Source organism: Indicator indicator, chromosome Z (genome assembly GCF_027791375.1).
Source record: "Indicator indicator isolate 239-I01 chromosome Z, UM_Iind_1.1, whole genome shotgun sequence".
NCBI lineage: Eukaryota > Metazoa > Chordata > Aves > Piciformes > Indicatoridae > Indicator > Indicator indicator.
In genome coordinates, this window is record NC_072053.1 from 26,143,942 (window position 1) to 26,167,183 (window position 23,242).

At 40.2% G+C, this 23,242-nt stretch overlaps 1 protein-coding gene across 1 annotated transcript in view; it reads left to right on the top strand.

Moving 5' to 3' along the window:
• ITGA2 (integrin subunit alpha 2) overlaps positions 1-21,725 on the top strand; it is a 52,531-nt gene extending 30,806 nt beyond the window's left edge. The window contains exons 15-29 of the mRNA XM_054397737.1: positions 1,356-1,495; positions 2,895-3,046; positions 4,081-4,191; positions 4,763-4,845; positions 5,572-5,713; positions 7,613-7,705; positions 8,764-8,840; positions 8,934-9,017; positions 10,996-11,098; positions 12,101-12,211; positions 12,719-12,823; positions 14,201-14,314; positions 16,450-16,539; positions 20,761-20,877; positions 21,636-21,725. Of these exons, the coding sequence (XP_054253712.1) occupies positions 1,356-1,495; positions 2,895-3,046; positions 4,081-4,191; positions 4,763-4,845; positions 5,572-5,713; positions 7,613-7,705; positions 8,764-8,840; positions 8,934-9,017; positions 10,996-11,098; positions 12,101-12,211; positions 12,719-12,823; positions 14,201-14,314; positions 16,450-16,539; positions 20,761-20,877; positions 21,636-21,725 (1,612 nt within the window). The remainder of the gene's footprint in view (positions 1-1,355; positions 1,496-2,894; positions 3,047-4,080; positions 4,192-4,762; positions 4,846-5,571; positions 5,714-7,612; positions 7,706-8,763; positions 8,841-8,933; positions 9,018-10,995; positions 11,099-12,100; positions 12,212-12,718; positions 12,824-14,200; positions 14,315-16,449; positions 16,540-20,760; positions 20,878-21,635) is intronic.
• The last annotated feature ends 1,517 nt before the right edge of the window (positions 21,726-23,242 follow it).

Genomic DNA, 23,242 nt, shown 5'->3' on the forward strand with positions numbered 1-23,242 from the left:
ACTACGTGTATTCAAATCTAACACACATATTGTCTCAGTGCTGCTATTGTAACTAGCTGATGAACAGCATTAAACTAAGCCACTTTTAAGCAGGTATCATCAAACCATCAATGGCCAAGGTGGGGGTGAGCAGATCCACGACATGCAGGAGAAAGGTGGGTGGTGGGGGCTGCCAAGAGGGACCTGTGTAGGGGTGAGGAGGGCCAGAGGACGCATCTGCCTGCTACTGCTGTGCAAATATGTGATCCAATGGGAAGATGCAGCAACAGGGAATGGGGCATGTGTGAGTATTTGTACAGCATGTTGTACTTTAGAAGCTGCAGTATAATTTTGATAGCTGTGCCTGAGACAGATGAGACCACTTCCCACACAACCCGTATGACCTTTACTGGGTGATAGGCTGATATGGGGGAGAGGGTTATTCTGCAGGGTAAAGGCAGAGAGCAGTGAAAGAGAGGTGTCATGCACTTCTGGCAAGAAACCCATCCTTTCTCGCATGTGGCCTTTGCTAGAGTAATCTGAGTACTTTCACAAAAAAAAGAACATTTCACAGAACCCATACCTTCTGCATCTCTAAGTAGTGTGTGTTTTCCTGTTTGCTTCAGGAGCTAAATTAAACTGCAGCTTGCTTTCCTATCTGTTGCTTGTCTTTTTGCCTGAGGTTCCCCATTGAAAGAAGAAAAACATCTGGCTGAAATGCCACTTATTTCATAAGGAAACAAGATTATTCAAAATCAATGGTCAGTTTGTAACTTCGACCCACAATAGAGCTGCTGCTGGTGTTGGTGGTAATTTCATTAAAGAAAATTACGCTCTTTGGAGTACCAGCATTTATTTAGATTTGGTTAATGAAGACACTTTTCTTTCACTCTGGTATTTAGTCTGATTAACGAGTTTCACTTTTGACTAAAGTGTTCATTTTTACTTGTAGGGTTCCTTTTGAAACTGCTCTTTTAATTACGTGAAAGTAGTTTTTCTGAAAAATAAGAATATTAATTAAAATAAAAAACTATCCTTCTTTGCTTTTCAAGATGATCTCAGAAACCTCCTTAAAGCAGCAGAAGGTTACTTATTGGGAAAACAGGAAAGGGCTTTGTTCTCTGTTATCACAAGGGAAGGATTGGAGCATTAGGATAAAGACATTGATTATCCATTAATTTGACATGATAAATTATTTATTGTCATCAGTAAATTCACTTACATGCAAAGAAAAAGAATTGTACTGGTGCTATTAAAATATATTTACAGTGGGAACCAAAATACCGATGTTACATTTACAGGTAATAATACAACAGCTTCTTCATTACCCTGTGCTCTTGAAAATCACATGTAACCTTTTAAAAAATATTTTTCAGGTCACAAAGCATTGCAAATGTGTCCATAATTGCCTCATTTAAACCAGAGAAAATCAGTCTGGTGAACAAGAACACAGATATAACTGTCAAAATATGTTTTCAGGCTACATTTAGACCTGCTAAGAGAAGTAATCAAGTGGGTAAGAGTATTTCAATGACTTACAGTTTCATAGATTCATAGAATGGTTTGGGTTGAAAGGGACCTTAAAGATCATCTAGTTCCAACCGCCCTGCCATGGGCAGGGACACCTTCCATTAGACCAGATTGCTCAGGGCCTCGTCCAGCTTGACCTTGAACACCTCAAGGGAGGGGGCATCCACAACATCTCTGGTTGTAATAAGGCAAAGGAGTTATAGTTAGGCAAAGGAGACCATGTGCAATGGAAACAACTGCAGCAAAATCAATGCATTTTCACATTAAGAGGCTCTTGACTGGGCATTATTCAGCAATAAGTTTAAGGTCATGTGTTTGTTATTTTAATCTCTACTGCCATTTCAGACAATTTTAGATTGCTTCTAGACTAAAGACCCTGAAGAAACAGCATGCAGCAAGTTCGATACTGATAGTATTTTACTCAAAACAAGACAGTGAAAGCTGAGGCAGTCTTTACATTATTTTTTTACCAAAGTCCATTATTCAAATGAAATTCTAAAGATGTATTTGAATATCAAGAAAGGCAGAATGAGTTTAAGACTTCAATGCCTGAGAAAGTGTTATTAAGACCTCCTTTCATCACTGGCTCCATAATATTTGTAAAGTAAGGAACTGATAGTATTCTTGTGTTCTTGCGGTTCAACAACCCCAGAACATGCCAGTACTGAGAACACTTTTTTTTTTTTCCCCAACCTGCCAATTGCAACAGCAAACTGCAGACATTTCTTTCTTCAGAAAAAAATAAAGAAATTGCCTCGTACTCAGTGCAGATGTCAGTGGGGAGAAGCTCTTATTTTCAAAGGACAAGAATGCACCAAGTATTTCTGAGACCAGCACTGGCCTCCCATGAAACTAGTTGCCTATCATGGATAAACACCAGTTGGACAGGTTTAGTGCTGTGTACAGTGCCTTTTGGAACTGTGGATTTTAAGCTACAAAATAATGGTCAACTTGGTCATAATATGAAGAGGAAAAGAAGATAGAAATTATGTGATTGAAGAGAAGATGCAGATTCATTATAGTCTCCTTAGAGTTCACGAATATTATTGCAAGGTCTCTTTGTCTAGCATAATCCTGTCCCTGCTAACTGGCTTCTTGTCTGAGCTGCAGGCTTGGTCAGCTACAGTAGAGACTGGGTTGACTGCCATTTAATGTGCTCTTTGTGGATGAGAACTTACATCAGGATTTGAACCAGTATGACTGCTTTGGAAAACATAGGAGAATTTTTTTTTGTTTTGAGACTGCTCTGTATTTAGCAAGCTATTAAAAAAAAGTAAAATGTTTAGCACGGTTTGGAAAGCTTGTCCACTCCATATTGCTGAATGTAGTAATGAGATCACAAGCAGTCATTCTTGGCAAAAAGTGTGCTGTTGTTCTTCTTGTAGCAATAAAGTACAATGCAACATTGGATGCAGATCTCCAGTCTACTAGAGTAACTTCTAGAGGATTATTCAAAGAAAATAATGAAAGGTACATGCAGAGGCATCTTGTGGTACGTGATGAGGAGAATTGTGTTCAAGATGTCTTCAGTGTACAGGTAAGTGCAATTGGATGCAGTCTTACGTGACAAAAATGATCAGAGGAAGATATTGATGAGTTTTATATCTGTAAGACAAATTTCCTGCATGTTGTACTTCATGATTTCTGTTTCTCAAATCCCCCACAACTGAGAAATACTTAGTAAGATTCTGACTTCAAAGAATCTAGTAACTGTCAAATGCAGCACAGCTGTTTAGGATGGAAGAGGCAATTCTGAGTGATACAATTCAACCCTGACATTACACAGAGCCCAGTCCATAGTTTCAATAGATTGTAATTTTGCTCTGAGTAGATTCTTCTGTAAGAATTAAGACATGCTAATGTTTTCTCTCAGAGTAACATTTCAGACAGACTTCTGGTACTTTCTAGCCCTAGGCATACACTTGCAAAAATACAGATAAGCAAGTCCATCTTTCTCCAGAATTAAAGCCTGAATACAACCCTGAGAGTTGCCTTAAGCCCCCTGTGTGATTATAGGTGAGGTAAAGGACTTTAATTCCTGATTTGCTTTGCAGTGCAGGTGTTGTTGACTTGCTGATCACATATGTTGCCATTGTGGAGCCATGAGCCATAGGGCTATAGGAATATTCATCCACTAGTTAAGAAACAGAAGAAACATGAGGTATATTGTGGTTTAGTGCAGCTCAGGCCCAGCTGCCCTCTATGATGGTAAGGTGGAGCGGAACAGGAATTTGACTTCGGCATCCAGGTGAGAAAGTAAGTCACCTGGTGGTGACTTTTGAGGACTGGCTTCTGCAGCTGCTGAAACTCTATGTGTTCCTTAGCCCTAGAAGTGACTGTGATGAATAATCTCCAGGAGTCCTAGGGAAATGAGTTTTACTGCAGAAATGGCACTAAAAGGTGTTTAGCAAGATGAACCCACATTAGACAATCTCACAAAATTGTTTTGTTTAAGAAATAAGGCTTTGGACAGTTACTACTTATTTAGAGCAAGTATGATTTTACTATGCATTCTCAACATATAACAGAATGCTATATTAATAGCTATCATATGAACCATGTGCTTTACAGGAACCTTCTGATGCAGTGAATTCACTCAGTCTGCGCATTGACATTGGTATTGCAAATCCTGGCTCCAGCCCTGTCCTTGATATATATTCTCCTGCATCTGTGGCCTATAGTGTAAGTATGCAGACTTACTGTTGAAAAATGCATGGCTGTACACGCATCCATAATGTGTGGCCCCACCAAGTACCAAAGGGGTAGATGAAAGTGAAAACTGGTGTTCTGGCTAAGTCACTGGGTTGAAAGCAGGGAACCTGGCCAAGGGTGTCCCCCGGTTTCTCTAATACCTTTTTCTGCATTACATCAGCTTGCAGAATGCACACGCACCAGCCACCATGTCATAATAAGCATGTTGCTTGAGCCATGTCACTGCTGATGTGAACTTCTGGTTGATACCAAAGATGAACTATGTTAGGTTAGTTTATCCTAAAATAGAGATGGGATCCCTTTTATTACGTCTGTTGTGGGTTAATAATAAGCTGCTGACACCATTATGGACCAGTTGACATGTAATGACATGCTACTCAGTGCTAACTTCTTCATGTCAGCATTTTTAACACCCTTCGGAGGGATTATCTTACCTGCAAACCAAGAATGTGCTTCATCTCAAAGATGTGTGCACTTTGCTGTCAGTAGAGAATTTTTAAGTTGAGTCCTGTCATTCAGGAAATCTTTTTGGTTTTCATAGATTCCTTTTATTAAGGACTGTGGTGAAGATGAAGTTTGTATCTCTGATCTTGTTCTGAATGTTCAGCAGAAAGGAGATTATGGGTAAGAGCTGAACCAGGGAATTGTTGGGGTTGGGTGTTTTCACCTGTCACTTTGTAGTTGTTGGATGAATGTCTAGATTAGAATGCCTTTCTAGTTCAACATCTACTTAGAAACAGCAAAGGTAATGAAATCATTAACCTTTCTGTCTAAACAACTAATCAAAGAAAAAGAGGCATGATAGGAACACAGCTATGGGACTCTTGTCACCCACTGAACATTCAGAATAATCGTGTCTGGCTGGTTGCTGTCAGTTGAGGGGGCACACTGGAAAGGCAGTAGAGGCTGCAGCAGCCATCTTGGTTTCTCCCATGGGGAGTAGTGAGAATCCTGCAGCAGGCTGTGTCACTGGGGAGCTGGGGTCAGCCATTCGGGCAGCGCATATTCCAAGATCATATACAGATGTATGAGATACCTCTTTCCAGAGCTGCCATCCCAGTCTGCTGCCTGTTCTCTGCCCAGCATCCTACTAGGGCAGAGCCCTTGAAAGTTCAGCAAAGTGACTTTGAGCATATGTAATCGCTTTGAGAAGACACTAATTCCATCAGTTTCAAGAAATACCATCATAGAGTGTCTTATGTCAAGGGGCTTAGAAAGCAGAGCATTAAGTGTGTAGAACGTAGACAATGTCTTACTGTGCTTGTTATTTGTTGTTGGCTACAGGCCATGCGTTTCCATGCTCCACCTCTGGTACCTCTGTTTACAACAATGAACTTTATTTTCCAACAGCAAACAGCATTTTGTTGTCAGCAGCAAAACCAGAAGACTAACTTTCAATGTGAAACTAAGAAATAAAAAGGAGAATGCATATAACACCAGAATTCAGGCTACATTTTCAGACAACTTGTTTTTTGCTTCATCGTCTTTGCCGGTATGTGATAAGATACCCAACCTGTTATTGCCAGAGAATTTCAAGGTTCTCAGATAATTTATTTTTTAATTTCTTTCTAGCAGTGCCTAGTGCCTTTCTACTGTGTGTGTAGACCTCTCTCCCATTTTGTTTTCTTGTATACCAGAATTCTTTCCAGTACATCAGTTTATTTAGGTCAAGGGGAGACACTGCCAACTCAGGATGAAAGTTAACAACCTGTTGAGTTTGACCTCACCTCAGTATTTCAGTAATCTTTTCCTTACTTTAGGCCTTGGCACCCACATCTTCTACTTGACTCTTGATAATGTGCCTTAATGTAGTTGCTGTGACACAGGGAATTTGTATTTGATAAAGTGAGTGGGCTGCATTGATGATACAGCCTTAAAGCACAGACTCTGGATCTAGAAATACCATTGCTATGAAGGTCATGTTCCAGCTAGACAGTTAATCGAATTGAAATGATTGTTATACCAGAAGCTCTTCTTCCAGCAAATTTTGTTTGAGAAAAGGGAAAATAAAGGACTTATACATAATATTTTGGGGAATGCAGTAAACCTATAATCTCAACTGTTGCTCCTAAACAATTCATGAAGGATGAAATCCATACTTCAGTGCTTGGCTTAGGTGGTCATTCTGCTACTGGAGAGGTGCATGATAATCCTAGGTGTGGAATCCAGAGCAATGCTTATACTGAAGGAAGAGGAGAGACTGGAACATTCATCACTACCCAAGAGCAGCATTTTCCTGAACAATGAATTGGCAGAAGTATTTCGCAGAGCACTGAGGGTGTCCCTCTACCTCCTCATTCTGTTGCGCAGTTAAATTGACTTACTCCACTCATGCCAAAAGACCACACTGGAGCTAGGATTTTCTTTTCCTTTAAAAGTCCATTTACTTTGAAGAAGTTCAGCCTGCAAGTAAAGCACTTGACCAAAAATGTGCCTGCTTCTAAGCAGAAGGAAAAGCATAAGCTGAGAACATCTGGGTGTTGTCTGGGGTTTGTTTCAGGTTTTTTTTATAGAATTTTTTATAGATGGTAAATGTCTGCTAGGGATGCTTGTTACAAAAGACAGCACATTTTAATGAATTCTTTTCAGAGTGATGATAACTGGCAATGGTCTATGCGTTTTTCTTCGATACAGGACAATGACAAGCTGGATATTCTGCAAAAGTAAATAAACTTACTTATTGTGGATTTTCCTACAAAAAGTACAGTAAGAGTTCCCCTCTGCATGCTAACTTCTACAGGAAGATACTTAATTAACTGTCAGGTCACATAAATATGTCTGCAAAAGTTCTGTAAAAATGATGTAAAAATACCACTGTGGGACTTAATGTTGAAACTGACCTGTATTTTCTACTCTCTATTCCTTCTTCCAAGCCCAGTTGTAACAAATTGTAACAAGCTCATTGTAGCTCACAAGGCATCACATGGGACTGGTCCTTGTCTCCTTTATCCTGCATTTCTCCTAGCCCTGCCTATGCCCCATCCCTCTCTTGCATCTCTAGGAACTGCTGTCATAACATACAGGTACAAGCTAGAGCACAGGATGTTCCTCCTCAACACGAGGAGGCACTTCTTTACAGTCAGGGGGACAGCGCCCTGAAACAGGCTGCCCAGAGACCTTGTGGAGTCTTCTTTGCTAGAGACATTCAAAACCCACCTGGATACGTTCCTATGCAACCTGCCCTAGGTGATCCTGCATTGGCAGGGGGATTGGATTCAATGATTTAGGGAGGTCTTTTCCAACCCCTAACATTCTGTGATTCTGTGATAACAACTGTTTTTCTGCTCCTTAGCATAATGCTTGTCCAGTTGAAGGTACAGACTGGGATCTTCCTCTCTGCTTTATCAAAACCTAATATTGAGATGACTTTTCTGTCTTATTTTCTCTGTAGAGTGATGGGACTGAAGTCTCCTGTCAGACAGGAACAGCACAAAGTACAGTCATTTGTCAAATAAGCTATCCTGTTTTCAGAAGAGGACAACAGGTACAGCTAGTGTGTTTAAATAACCTTGAATAATATCCAAAAGCTTTTTTTTGGTTTTGTTTTCCCCTAAATTTGCATTACTGTTAGCGTTTCTTAGATTTGGCAACAGTTAATATCCTTCTGGGTTTCAGAGGTATAAAAAGGCAAATTCAGGGCTAAAAGTTTTTGACTTCTTGCTAGATAAAGGTAAGAGGCTTTCCAGGTACATTTGTTCCTACCCACAGCTTTCAAATGCTGCTGTAGCACTGTAATCCTCTAGAGTGAGGGCTGGGAATAGAATAAAAGAGCATAATGTGTAGTCTTCTGGGAACTGACCATAGTACCAAACCAATCCTTCCTGCTGTGTAAATGTGGGGTAGCTCCCTCTCCTGCTTCTGTGAATCTCGTCTCTCTAAAAATGCAGTAATGCTTTGAGAAGAGATGGGTGGCCCACACAGCCCTAGGACAGGTCATTTATCCTTTTTCTCATATATACTGTAAAACTCAGGATATTCATGGTTTTGTGGAACTTAAGTCTTCTATTCCTGAAGGGCAGAACGGAAATAGGTTTCTATTCTCTAACACAATCAACAAGAGCAATAAGAAACTTGCTAGAAAAAATAGAAACATGATGTTCTGTGGCAGGGGGTGCAAATAAATTTTAAAAAAAAGAAGTAATTGCATGTAAAAAGTTAAGTTTGTTCTGCATTTTTAATGGCATTGATCAAAGCAGACCTATTAGAACAACTGGAGGAAAAGAGTGAATACAAATCTAGTGTTAGTGCTAGTGTTTAAAATCATGTAATTGAAATAATCTTGAACACCTTTTGTTGTATCTTGTTGCTAGTTATACACAATTTAAAACTAGAAATAGCTCATGTTTGTATACCACTGCCAAATTGTAAGGGAAAAGTGAAAACAAAGCAATACTGGAGTATTAGATAGTACTGTAATATTACACAGAAATTCGTGGAGAATTCTAGCTTGTTGCAGATATGAATAGTTATGTTGCTAATGAGAAGTCCGGTGGATGCTGTACCATAAACTCATTTATTATATGTTCTTTCTCTCTTCCACAGGTATCCTTTGATATTAGTTTTGATTTTAACCTAAAAAATCTTCAGAATGTGGCAGTTCTAAGTTTTCGTGCATTGAGGTAAAGTACATAATTGTATGAAAGCAACTATTAACACCTTATTAGGTATAAAATCATAACACTAGACTTAAATGTATGTGTTTTGATGAACAGTGAAAGTAATGAAGAACATGAATTGGACAACCAGGTCAGCTTATCAATTCCTTTGCGATATGATGCAGAACTTCACTTCACAAGGTATGCTGAACAATGTCAATATTCACTGTCATTTTGCCAGGACACTTGAATATAGTAACACTATTCAAAGATCACTGAAAAACTTTGTTTTCATTTTGGAAGTCTTAAGAAATTCCTGGTTTGTTAACAGCAGCAGAATACACATGGCAGATTCCCCCTTGCTTGCAGTTGTGTTGGGCATTGGAAGCAGCACATTCCTCTTTCCCACATGTTTCCCCAGATGATGCCTCACACTTATCCCTTCCCCTCCTGGCATAAGCCCTTTCCTCTCCTTGAAGAAGTCAAGTCAGGGTTGTTGTAAAATGGATCCCTTACTCTGAGAAGGACAGTTTGTAAGCAACAGCAGATGGGCAGGGAAGGAGAGACAGACAGACAAAAATCCCTTTAAGATTGATTTTCATACCATGCCTGTCTTATCTTCAGCCTTGGAAACCCCTGGTGATTTGGGATTCATTGGAACAGCAATTAGTCTGTTACTGTTCAAAAAAGGAGGGATTTCAGTTACAAACTGGAACAGAAACAAAAATATACTGGTTTGACTCTCAGATCAGAATATAATATGTTACTTTTCATCAACAAAAATATTTATCTTTCCCAATTACTGAATTTCTATGATAAACTGTGTATAGATGCATTTGATATACTTGGTCATCAATTCTAATTAAAAAAATGCTTTTGCATCCCAAAGCATTCCAAACTTTGTAGACAATCTGGTAGAAAATAAACAGTAATTATTCAAATAATGACAGAAATTTGAAAAAGACTAAGCTACTTAAAAATGTACCACAGCAGTGAATTCAGGAAATGAATATTCAGAGGTGACCAAAACTACAAGAACTCTTGGCTAGATAGAAAGAGGAAGGCTTGAGCCTGGAATAGGAACCACAGTGGAGTAGATTAAATTAATAACCTGCTAACAGCATTTTCAGGATATTCAGAGGCCCTGCATTCACCACAGATAGACACACTAGTTTCAGAGTTAAGAAGAATTTTTCAGGTTATTTTAGTTACAGAGAAGCATTTAAGTCAGTGATGTAAGTTCTTTCAGCTCCTTTGGAAAGCTGTATGAGACTTCAGCAAAACCAGTGTTTGTTACTAAAGTTAGCAGTGGCACAGAGGCTACAAGAGCATTGGATTGAAGGGCTAGCACAGCAACTTATGCAGTCTCCTGGGAAACTGAGATGGTGCAGACTTGAATCAGCAGACTTAATTAGCTGAGAAATATGAACAGAAACTCAATGCTTCAGAAAAGGTCAGACATGGAGTCTGTAAGACTTACTTAAGGGAAACCAGAGGCTTGAATTCAAGTGCATCTCCTGAGTAAGACAAAGTGCAATTTCATATGCAAGGCATGAAGGAATCCCTATTGCCAGAAAAAGATTAGATATTCTTGCAGTTGAATCAGTTTAAAAGAACTAGAGGAAACACACGTTAAGCCAAAGTACAATTTTAAATGCTTCCTGTAGAGTTAGCTCATTTTTATACTATTCTGCTTTGGAAACACCTACCTGGAGATAATTCTTTCTTGAGGCAGGCAATACTGCCAAGGAGTAATCTCTTAAAATACAAGGGTTGAGACAAAAAGTTGTCTTGAAGTTTTTCTAGGGAAAATCTCTTAACCTGAATTTTCAGGAGAAGAGCTGGGAGTCAGTCTTACCAGTGACTCTTTTGAGAATAAGGAAGTTGATATTGTGCATCCTGGAGCTTGCATTAAGGGACTGAAACCCTACAGGGTGCAGGAGGCTGAGCGGAACCTGTGTCTGATGCAGTCCTCCTTCATATGTTCACTCCAGCTCTGGGGTTCAGTACACCATGTATTTTCTTCACCAACTTTGTAAAATTTAAACAGCAGTACAAGCAGCCAAGCAACTGGTTTTTGCCTCTGACTGTACATCTGACCTGTTTCATGAAGGTATGTCCAGTAACATGTTTTCAAAACTATCAGATTGAAGCATAATGTTTTATGGTTGTTAACTAGGCTTGCCAGCATCAACTTTTATGAAGTATACTCTGGTCGTAACATTCCTTCCATTGTGAATCATTTGGAAGATATTGGCCCCACCTTCAATTTCTCAGTTAAGGTTAGTGAATGTTTTTAGCTCTGGTTTAAGAAGCTGTCTCACCTCTTTTTGTAGCCTGGTATCAAAAAGCAGTTGAAAAACATTCCTGGTTTCAATGTCTGATTTTGATGCTTTTGAATTGGTCAAGTAAGGAAAAAAACCTGCAGCTAGCTGGAAGATATATGTTTACAGTCTTTATGAGGTTAAGGATGAAATTTGCACTTACTGCACAAGTAGAATGGGGGAGGGATTGGTCCTGTACTGTTTACATTTTTAGAAGATGGTTAATGCTTAACTTTAGGCCAAGTAAGATTGCTTTTTCATAGAGCATATTTGTCTTCCACGGACTTGATAAAGGAAACACTGTAACACAGTGACGGAACACTGGAACAGCCCAGGGGGGTTGTGAAGTCTCCGTCTCTGGAAATCGTCAAAACCCACCTGGCTGCGGCCCTGTGTGATCTGCTCTAGGTGATTCTGCTCTGGCAGGGGGGTTGGACTAGATGGTCTTTTGAGGTGATTCTGTGACTCTGTGAAACCAAGTCTTTGCAGGCTTGGACTTTGAAACTTGGAGTTCAGCAAGGGTTAAGTACCCAAACCGGATACACAGAGCCAGATCAGCATTTATTACATAACTCAGAAAAACATTAGATCCAAATATGCAATGTGGAAGAAACTTACATTATGTTCCATTTTCATTCCTGTAACCGCTACTGAAAAGGACTAAGTAACAGGACTGTTGGCTGTGGTAGAATTTATTCTTTTCCAAAATGTGTTTAATGGAGCTAATACAAGCTTTGCTAAGGAAACAGACAGGGATCTGAAGCTATACAGTACATTTTCTGCTTGACTATTGCCATAATGTAACTGCTATTCTGGTGTCTTAGTATAAAAAACAGTGATGCAAAAGGAGTCCATTTCTTCCACACTCATCCATGATTTCTGATTTTCTTTCTATATCACATAATTTATACATATGTAAGTATAGCTATCTGCATTAATTGTCAGTTACTTGCTTTGCAGGTAACAACAGGAAGTATTCCAGTAAAGATGGCATCTGTAAATATCCATCTTCCAGAACTGACCAGCAAAGATAACCCACTGATGTACCTAACTGAAGTCACCACAGATCAGGTGAAGCACTGAATTACATAAACTACTGTGTTCTGGGGTTTAATCAGTACTATAGTTATAAATTATTTCTCTCATAGTGTAGCTAAGATTCAGAGAATTTATGCCCTTTCTCTTTGTCCCTACTCATAAAGGAAAGAGGAAGGACTGTGATGTTAGCAGTGCACTAGTCTATTACTTGGCCCATGTGGGTTATCTTTACAGTCAATGTCTGACTTTTCATGTGATTCTGGAACTTTCCAACTAGGTACTTCTCCAAGTTCCTTGGAAGGGTATTTTAAAAATTGAATTTTTACATTAGACCCTTCAGGTCTATCTAGGGTGGAAAAAAAATACCCTGAGAGCTGTCAATTTTGACCAAAACACCACATACGATCTCTTAGTTTCCTAAAGTACCTAGTGTTTTACAATTCACAATTTAGCCTTTCACAGCCACCAGAAATACATATTATTATGACTCTAAACTCCTGAGTATGATGTTATCCAATTCATTCATGCTATCTTTCCTAGGCCAAAGGTGTTACTTGTCAAGCTCTGATAAATCCACTACAAATAGGCAAAAGACCTTACTCTGCCTCTTTCACAAAAGAGAACTTCAGAGCTTCTAAAGAACTGGTAAGTAAGACTCAGGGCTGCAGTACCACAGGATAGGGGTGCAGAGCTAATTCTTAGGAGGCCACTGCTGTACATGCAGGGACAACTGTGGTAGAAGTGACATTCTTCACTCACAGTGCAGGCGTGCAGCCTGTGGATGTTCTCACACCTTAGAAGAAAAGGTGCATGCTCTTCACACCTGTGTTGTGGTCAAGGGGAGGAATAAATTAATTACCCTCACAACAATAAATGATAAATGATAATGGCAAATGGGTATTAATAAAAATAGTAACCCTTTATTAATGAAATATGCCAAAACTCATTAAAAGGATCATTGTACAGTTGGAAGATATATTTACAATGGAAATATGCAAGTCTTAGGGCAAATACAAACTATTCTACGCAAATTAGGAGGCAACAACTTGGAAAGAGAAAGTCCCCAAGAGAGATAGCGCTTGATTACAGCAGGGGGAGGCTCGATAAGAACCACTAAACCCAAAGGGCAGTGAATTAGTTACTCACAGCTAGTTTCACCCACATGAAGGATGCTGCTGCTGCATTATTAGCTTTGGGGCGCTATTGTAAGGCACAGCACAGCAGATTGCTGGCAAGAAAGATTTCCTGCGTGGTCCCAGGCTGGTCTGGCTTCAGCGGACGGCGAGCAGTTAACGATGCTCTTCTCAACAGGCGCTTGCTTGGTTTCTGGGCAAACTGAGGCACGGCACAATTCTAGTGGCAAGGGGAAGCAGGCTAGGCAGATTCGATTAGGCTTCTAGGCTTGTGGCTTCTCCGACTTGCATGTGTATGGTTTGTGGCTATATCCCAGACTCTGGACCAGGTGCTCAAGGCAGGGCAGGGCAACTCAAGGCAGCAAGGCTTGAAGCAAGGCAAGGCTTCATCAGGCTTGAGCAAGGCAAGGCAAGGGTGACTACCAAGTCACTTGTATATATACAAATTGCCAGAGATCGGTTGGTCCAATGGGGCACTGAAGCTAACGTGTAGCTGCCCAGTGGAAAAGCATTCTGCCAGGCTATAACCATAAAAGGCAGAAGCAAGGACCTTGTATCTGGGGGCACAGTGGTCAGCTTACGTGCTGTCATCCCAGATAAACAGCTTGTTTACCAGACAGGCAGGAGTCCTGTCCCCTTTGTTCCTTTTCCTGTGTTGCCCTGTTTTCCTGCAGGAGGGAGAGGAGAGAAAGGGACCCTGTCTAGACCATCTTAAGGCCTGTCTGGGTTTGTACTGGGCCATGTCATGGCCCTGCCAGGACAACCTGCAAGCACTTAAATTGCATGCACCAAATGGCAAAGGCCAGAGCAAAAAATCTTGTTCTTAAAACATTGTGAAAGTGTATTTTTAACGCATACTGTTGCCTCTCCTTGCTCGTTTCCCTGGAAGAACTGTAAGAATGTGAAGTGCAGTACCATCACATGCAAACTGGAAGATGTTCTGCTGAGGGCAGAGTACTTTGTGAACGTGTCCACTCGAATCTGGAATGGAACCTTTGCTGCTGTGAGTATCAGATGTATTTCATGAAGGATCCAATACTCAAAATATATCAAAGTTCAGTAGAGACCTGCCAATCTAGAAAGATCTTCCTTTATGTTGTTGTGCATGTATTTCCATATTGAAAACTTGGATATAAAAGTAAAGTATGTGATTAAACCTTCAGTTCAGCACAAAACATAAGGAAATGCTGTGATAATGCATATTCACAGCTGAAGAACACATTTGCTGTGTCTGTTAAATTCATTCAGGAGAACTACAGTTTCCACAAAACTCAACATAGGACAGCAGAGCACAGTGTCTTCGTAACTTGGAAAATAATGCTGCCTTTTTTTTTTTTTTTTTTAACATCATGGCCTACATAGTGATCATTTTAAGTCACATCAACATATTAAAAGCCTTTTAGTGTTGCCAGTTATATTTGATAGAGAAAGTGTGGGGAAAAAAATGATTTTTTATTTTTATTAGAATTGATGTCAAGAAAATAGTCCTTGTTTTAAAGACCTACAGGATGCTTAAAAATATCCATCAAGAGCATCTTGACTTTCCCATTTTCAATCACCATGTTTCCTTCAGGATATAACTTATCCTGAATTAACAGGATAGGCAACCAGCCAAAGTGTCTTGGGATTCCCAGATTTGCCTAGAACATCAGAAACATGACACAGTCTCCTTAAGGTGTCTGGCAAGTCTTATGGCAGGTATTGACATTTGACAGCAAGATGGTTGTCAGCTTTAGCATTCAGCTCTTACAAGATTAGGTTGATATTGTGAGACACTTATGCAAGTGTATGAAGGAAAACATCTGTCTTTAAAGTTTGTATTTTTCAAATGAGCTCCAGACCAGAACTGTCAGGTACGCAGAAGGTGGAGACCTGAAGAAAAGGTAGCTACCCTCTCAAGAAAATGAATGGAAATAATTTATCATTGGGTGATGAGAAGGAAAGATCATGTCACAGTTTTACTCTCATCTCCCATTTTGTTCTTGTCTGTTTGCCTGTAAGGGTTCAGCACAAATAATCTTGCAAGCACTAACACACACATAATCGGTCATTGTCCAAGAAGGCGACAGCAGGCTTACCAGTACCTAAGTAAGCTGTGCTTAGGAATTAACAAGGTGCTCTGGATAGTGCTCAGGCAGGTTGCTAAACATTTGGGAGTACAGGAGAGACCACGTGGGCAGGTGGCCACAGTGTAGGTGTGCAATAACTGTATGGTGCAAGGCTGGTCAGTTCAGCCTGTGTTTGCTGCTGTGGACCCGCAGTTGCTCACGTTCCCTGTGTCAAGTCTGCCATATCTAGCCCTGCCATGGAGAAATGGCTGAGGAAGCAAAATGACATAGGAGGCACTGCATTTGGAACAGCTGGTGAGTGCTCCTGTGCTCCCACTAACCTTAGGCCATTCCTGGTGGTGCTGTAGGAAGAGCTCTCCATACCTGCCACTCAGGAAGAACAGCCCCAGTGAGCTGGCAGTGTTTGCAGAGACATGCTCCTCTCCTCTCAATACATGTGCAGAGGGAAATGGGATCTGGCACAAGATCTCTTTTCAAATGGGAGTGAGCTTTTGATTCTTGTCATCTTCTTCATTTAAGCTGAGGGAGTGAGGTTAGAATGGAAGAGGAACATATATTGATAGGGAAAAATAAATGGGCGAAAAACCAGAAGCATTGGACAGAGGAGACGGGGGGAGGAAGAGAAAGACTATCCTGTTTCCACTTCTTACAAAGGCCAGAGATATATTCCCATCTGTCTTTTGTTGCTGAGCACTTCTTTCTCACTGCTATTTTTCCCACATTTCTTCCCTGCTAGCAGCAGTGACAGCTTTAACTATAAAAATTGATATATAAGTAACTCCTTTGGCTTCACTTGAACTGTATGTTGAAGAAAGAAACAGTTCTCCAGTTTCATTGGTAGTTATTAAGAAGAGCAAAATTAAGTCTGAATTACTGATACATTATTACTTACATAGACACATATTTTAGACAAATAAAAAAGATCATTTTCATTTTCTTAATAATGTGATTTTTTTTCTAGTTCTGAAGTCTTCATTTCAAACAGAGAAAAATATTTTAGGATGTCTATATTCTAATCAGTTTGCTCTCTAATAGAACATAACAGGTGTTTTTTAATCTTCTGTTTCAGGTAACCTTCCAGACATTACAACTCTCTGCAAACGCAAAAATCGACACACATAACCCTGAGTTATTTGTAATTGGAGAGAATACCCTAACTGTAAGTGATAGATAAGTGTATTTTTTATAACTTCTCTTTTACTGTTTTAAAGTGATAATATTTAATTTTCAGTGTCCTTTAGGAGTACAAACTCTGATGACTTTGGATTATGTTGAACTAATGTATCCTGTTGGCCAGGGATAAGTGTTGGGCCTAATCCTAATTCAATATCTTTATTGATGATCTGGATGAGGGGATTGAGTCCACCATCAGTAAGTTTGCAGATGACACTAAGCTGGGAGCAGGTGTTGATCTGTTAGAGTGTAGGAGGGCTCTGCAGAGGGACCTTGACAGGCTGGTCAGATGGGCAGAGTCCAATGGCATGAAATTTAACACATCTAAGTGCTGGGTTCTACACATTGGCCACAACAACCACATGCAGCATTACAGGCTGGGGACAGAGTGGCTGGAGAGCAGCCAGGCAGAAAGGGACCTGAGGGTACTGGTTGAGAGTAGGCAGAACATGAGCCAGCAGTGTGCCCAGGTGGCCAAGAAGGCCAATGGCACCCTGGCCTGTATCAGGAATAGTGTGGCCAGCAGGAGCAGGGAAGTCATTCTGCCCCTGGACTCAGCACTGGTTAGACCACACCTTGAGTACTGTGTCCAGTTCTGGGCTCCTCACTTCAAGAAAGATGTTGAGTTGCTTGAACATGTCCAGAGAAGGGCAGCAAAGCTGGTGAGGGGTCTGGAGCACAAGCCCTGTGAGGAGAGGCTGAGGGAGCTGGAGGAGAGGAAGCTCAGGAGAGACCTTATTGCTGTCTACAATTACCTGAAGGGTGATTGTAGCCAGGTGGGGATTGATCTCTTCTCCCAGGCAAGCAGCAACAGAACAAGAGGACACAGTCTCAAGCTGTGCAAGGGGAAGTTTAGGCTTGATCTTAGAAAGAAGTTCTTCACAGAAAGAGTGATCTGCCATTGGAATGTGCTGCCCAGGGAGGTGCTGGGGTCAACATCCCTGGAGGTGTTTAAGAAAAGACTGGTTGAAGCACTTAGTGCCATGGTTTAGTTGATTAGATGGTTGTTGGGTGATAGGTTGGACTTGATGATCTTGAAGGTCTTTTCCAACCTCGTTAATTCTGTGATTCTGATTCTATATACAACCTCTCCTATGTTACTAAAATGCTTTTATTTCAGCCAACTGCTATACAAACCATTTACTTAAAATCTTTAGTTCTCGAATAGCAAAACTCAGAAACTTCTGAAATTCGTTTAGCTTCCTATTCATGAAAAGACCAAAATTTGGATTGCTTTCTGTAATTGAATTAATTACATTTTTGTAAGTCTGATTTATAGTCTTATTTCTCTAAATTGTCTGGTTTGATATGTTTATAGACAGATGTTTGGCACTGCTCTCCAGCAAATATACTTAACCTCTTTTGTTAAAGAATGTGGAGTATTTTTTGCCTTTGAAATGGCTGTCATGTGGACAATATAGACAGAGTTAATCCCAAGAGAAGTCTCCAAACAATCACTTTATGAGTGATGAATCCTTCTCCCAAGGTCTCCATCTGCTATATACAAATGACATTTGAAGAATGGTGCTGTTATAATACCTAGAGAGCCATTTGTAATACTGAGTTTAGATTTATTTTTACAGTATTTACCAGCCTATTTTATCCATTAAAATAACTGCCAGTCAAGACCAAAAGGCAAATTAGTAAAGGAATCAAGTATCTGTGAGAATGTGTGGTGTAGCCCATTCTAAGGTAATGAAAATACAGTTTAATATGCATGAAGTCAATTATTGATTGATCTGTCTCAATGTGGACATAAGACTATAATTCAGTACTAATTGTTGTCATTGTTTTCTCATCTTGTGAAAAACCTCTAAATATTTATACTCAGGGAAACCTCCAATCCTTGAGATAGCAGAGGAAAAATATAGCTCTGGAAATAATAACATGCGTTTGCAGAATAATTACATCTCTGTATTTGAAGTATGCAGAGTGTTTCACCTTTGTGGCATGGTAGTATTTCTGCTAGGAGATCAAACTCATCAATATGCAATGCAAGTATTACAATTAATTGTACAGGCTTTTTAGTTAGATCACAAAACATGTATTACCGGGTATTTTTACACCACTGGAGCATGGCACTGCCAAATTTACATTGCCAGCAGTTCTGTTGATTTCGTGAGAACCAGAATTTAATTACTCAAGTGATGGTTGATGAAGTCTGTCTCAGCCAGACATTAAAGCACCTGTAGCTGGGACTTTCACAGCTCTAAGGCAGTGGCTGAACAGACCCTGAAGGTTAGCCTCAGGACTGTTAAGAAACACAGTGGATTTTGGTGAGGCTTACAGCCTGGTCCTCACTCAATAGCCTTTTGCCCCATTGTAAGTCTTAGAAATTGTGCCAGCTGGTTGAGATTCACTCTCCTTCAGGGCAGTTTGATTTGACATTTCAGTGATGGAGTCAGTATCGAACACTGCATGTACTTCTTGGCAGGCCAGCAGTCATACCCAGTCTTTGCCCTTCACACTTCCTTGGGGCAACAAGCAATCAGAGTTTATTTCCCTACTTACTTACTCTGCTTTATTTTAGATGAGGGTGGTATGATTCATGTGACTTAATGTCTGCATTAGTCATCTACATCATAATCAGATGTTCTATAAGTCCTAGTCCATAGAAAGAACAGGTGTTTCTGAGATGCAATTCATCTCAAGAATGATCCTGAAAATAAGCAGAGTGAATTAGGCTGTGAAAGTCCCTGTCCTCCTCCACTGGAAGCCAGGGAACTATATTGTAGGTATAATAGCACATGAAGTGAATCCCAGCCACAGTTTGACTTCAGGGAAGATATTTATTTACCTCTCCAATAGTGGCACTTCATGGTTCATCTAATGGAGAAAGCATTACTAGGCAAACTGCACATATCTATGAAATTGGGTCTTCAGTTTGGACAAGCTGGATTGCTGTGTAGCCAAATGAATTAATACTGCCTTGTGATGCTGTATGGAAAAGCTGCTTAGGTATCTGTGCGTAAAAGCTTTCAGATTTTTTTCCAAGTCAGAAAGGTCTGCCAGATGGAGAACAGAAAGTTAACCTGCTATAATCATCATCATAGCCATTTGGTTAGAAAATACACGAAGTCATATTTGCCTCAGCGAAATGAATATACGTAGCCACACCTAGCATAACATTGGAGCCTTCCAGCTGAAGTGACCTAAATCACTGAGATGTCAGTCCAGCGCAAGCTTCCCAGAAAGCTTAAGATTAAATTACACTAGACAAATGCTCTGAGCAGAGCAAGCAACTCTGAGAATGTAAACCGACATAACTTATTTTATCATGTTTCAGGAAGGAAAAAAATCTTTATGCTAAATGCATGTAGTTTCAAGATTAAATGCAAAGATCTGACAGTTCATAAATATTACAGCAATGTTTGCCTGAGCAACTATGTTATATGTTAACTATATACTTTGTCATATTCAATCCAACTAGATAGAGTAGCACCTGAAAACTAACTTCCAGAGACTGTATGCTGTTCTGGTACTACCTGTAGTTCAGGAAGCATAGGTGTGCTAGAAACACTCCTGTTTGATCCATATGTCTTACAGCAAATTCATGCATTTAACTCAGGAGAGCACAGATTAACATGAGAAGACCTGCTAAGATGTTAGTGGTTGCTCAGAAGGTAGGAACAGCAAAGGACATAGAGGGTACCTGCTCAGTAGAAGGGGAGAAATTTCAACAAATGCACTGAGTGCATGACAGCGTCTGGCCTCCATGTATTAGTATTGCCCTCTACAGCTGCCTGCTACTGATAACAGGGCTCTAGCAACACCTAACTGGAAGCAGTTCTGCAGATGATGCAGCTGAAGTCTGTTTTGAGCATATGGGACTCTATACCAGGCTATTCCCTGCAGGCATGTAAGCATGTCTGGTTTACCTAGTGATAGTGTGTCCATGAACTATAGGAACAACTCTAAAAGACCTCTTGTTACTGGAGAGTCAGAAAGCTGACAGGCAGTTGACTGTTGTGTATGGGCAAGATTGATGAGGGCCCCTAACCCTTAACTGGCGCTGCTGTGTGCCATGATGGTGCAAGCAGGTACCTGCGAACACCAGTGACAGGGCTGTAATTGCCTGATGTGTTCCAGTCATTGATCTGGAATGCGTGCAGTCCAACTGTTCCTCATTAGTGAAGTATTTGGTTTACAAATCCAACTTTATGTGCAGTTAACATTAACCCATAATGCACAATCTCTCTGCTTTCAGATCCCAGTTACAATAATGAAGCCAGATGAGAAAGCTGAGATACCAGTTGGTGTTGTGATTGGCAGTATATTGGCTGGACTCCTTTTGCTGTTAGCATTGGTTGCTGTTTTGTGGAAAGTAAGTAGGTGTTTATATTCTTAAAAAGAAAAGCAGAAAGGGATAAATACATTTATGCTATTTTCTTTGGAATATCTCTTCTGAACAAAACCACATACGCTGTTTGGTGGTATGAATAATACTGCATTGACATTACACCCTTGATGGGAAAATTTGGCAGAGCTTTACAAATCAAAATTCTGAAATGGGTCCCCACAGAAATTTGCAACATAAATGATAAATGAGTTTCCAATGGTTCAAAACAGGTGGTGTGGCATTTACATTTTTCCTTTTGGCACTGCATGTCTCCTTCCATAACTCTTCCAGTTGGGCTCTGAACTCCCATGATACTCTCTGTGGGCAATGCTGGGGATCAGAACCAAGGAGGAAGAGGATATGCACTGAAAGAAAACAGAAGGAAAGGCAAGGGCAAAAAGTCATTCACAAAAGATACCTAAATTAAAAGGAGATCAAAGGACTCTCTTTATATGCCAGGACATTGATGCTTAATCGGGCTCCTTGGCACACCAAGGCAGCATGGAGAGGCCTATATCTTGTCAGGGAGACAACTGGCTACTCAGCATTGCCGTTTTGGCATTTAGTTGAACCAGGCAGGCGTTTAAGGCACGGCTCCTCTTCAGTCAGGAATTGCCTACAAATCAAATGCTGTGTGTGCATGCACACATGCGTTTCTACCGTCACACTATTCAGCTTCACTGAGAAAATGATAACTATCACTGACTCAATGCAATGTGGTGTTACTTTAATACCTCTCACAGCTTGGCTTCTTCAGGAGACAGTATGAGAAGATGACACAGGATATAGAAGATGTTGATGAAATTACAGAACTCACAAAGGACAAAGATTGAAGATGATGAATTATGTGGATAAAGAGAAGAGATCTGAGCCACCAACAGTAGTTGTGATCCAGTCGTTCCTTCAGCTGGAGTGCCTTAAAGCTTAGTAACATTTACACATTTTTAACGGAAGCGTCTTGTTATAGATGAAAATATTTTATAGATTCTACTCTATTATAAGAGTAACTGCAGGACAGTTTGGGGTTTTTTTCAGAAATGATTTATAGTGCCCTTTCTTGTGAATTTTTGCTTTTCAAACAAACTTAGCCCGTAGAACTGGCAGGTCCGGAGTTTACAGTAACATATTGTGCCAGCAACCCTTCTCCTGATCCACTGCAGAGTGAAACAGAGCAATTTATTTCAGATTATTGTGGAAAAGCATCAGTTCATAATTCAGTTGACAAGTACCATATGTGTAAAGGACATTTTCTATTAAGTTGATGATGAATGTGTGGTGAATATTGCTTCCAGACTGGGAGAAAAAAAAAATTTCTTGACTAGCTCCATCCTTATTGTTTTAGAGAAATAATCTGCACCAGCAAACCTTTGTCTTAACTAAGCTATAAAGTAGGAACTGCATGTGAAAATATCTGTCTGGGTGCAACAGGACAACTTGATGGGCAAACTGGTTGAAAAGTTCACCATATTCCTTGCACTAAAGTCACAGCTAAATTACTGAAGTGTGTTGTTTTGGGGAAACACTGCCAAATGGTGTAAGTGTGTTCTGCACACTTCCTCTGCAGAAAGTATTAATTTCATAATCACACCATGTTCTCTGTAATGTTATGATTGAGTTTTAGATTTCAGTTTGAAAAGCACTATCACTGCTGTTACAGGGGGCTTTACGCTCACAGGCCTTGTGACACCAGTGTAGCTTTTGACATAAATAGGGAAGATAGTCAAGAAACTTGCCTTTAATTCCTTACTGAACGATTTTGCAAGGCTGAGACCATGAAGTGAACTAAAGGGGATAATGACTGAGGAAGTATGCATGTTAGGACAGACGACAATGAATATCTAAGCTCTGTAAACTGCTGTACTTGTTTCTTTAGCATCTCAGTGTCCTCAGGAGACCAAAGTTCAGTATGACCTCCTTATCTGTCACATTTCATTTGATCTCACATGTTCATGTCTTAATAAAGCTAACTTATGTTTTATACAGTAAAGTACTGTAGGGGAAGAAGCTCTGAGCACAGTTGGGTGACTTTGTATTGGTTACACACCTCAAGTTTATCACATGCCGTTACACCACCTGGTTTTAATGAAACCTCAGTCTTAACAAGGCCTGAACTGTAAGACTGGTAGCTGTTGGGAACTCGTCTTCTGGCTGCCTTTGTCTCTTCTGGCTGGCAGTTCCACTTGTAAAGGATTGTGAGAGAAGAAGAGTGTGATGTCATTATGTATGCTGTCATAGAAGGCGATTGTTTCCACCTCAAGGTGATCTGTTTAAAAACATTTAAATGTGCCTTATTCAGAACCCAAAGTCACAATTTCTTTGTCCTCAAAGATAGGTTGTAGGCACCTTTCAG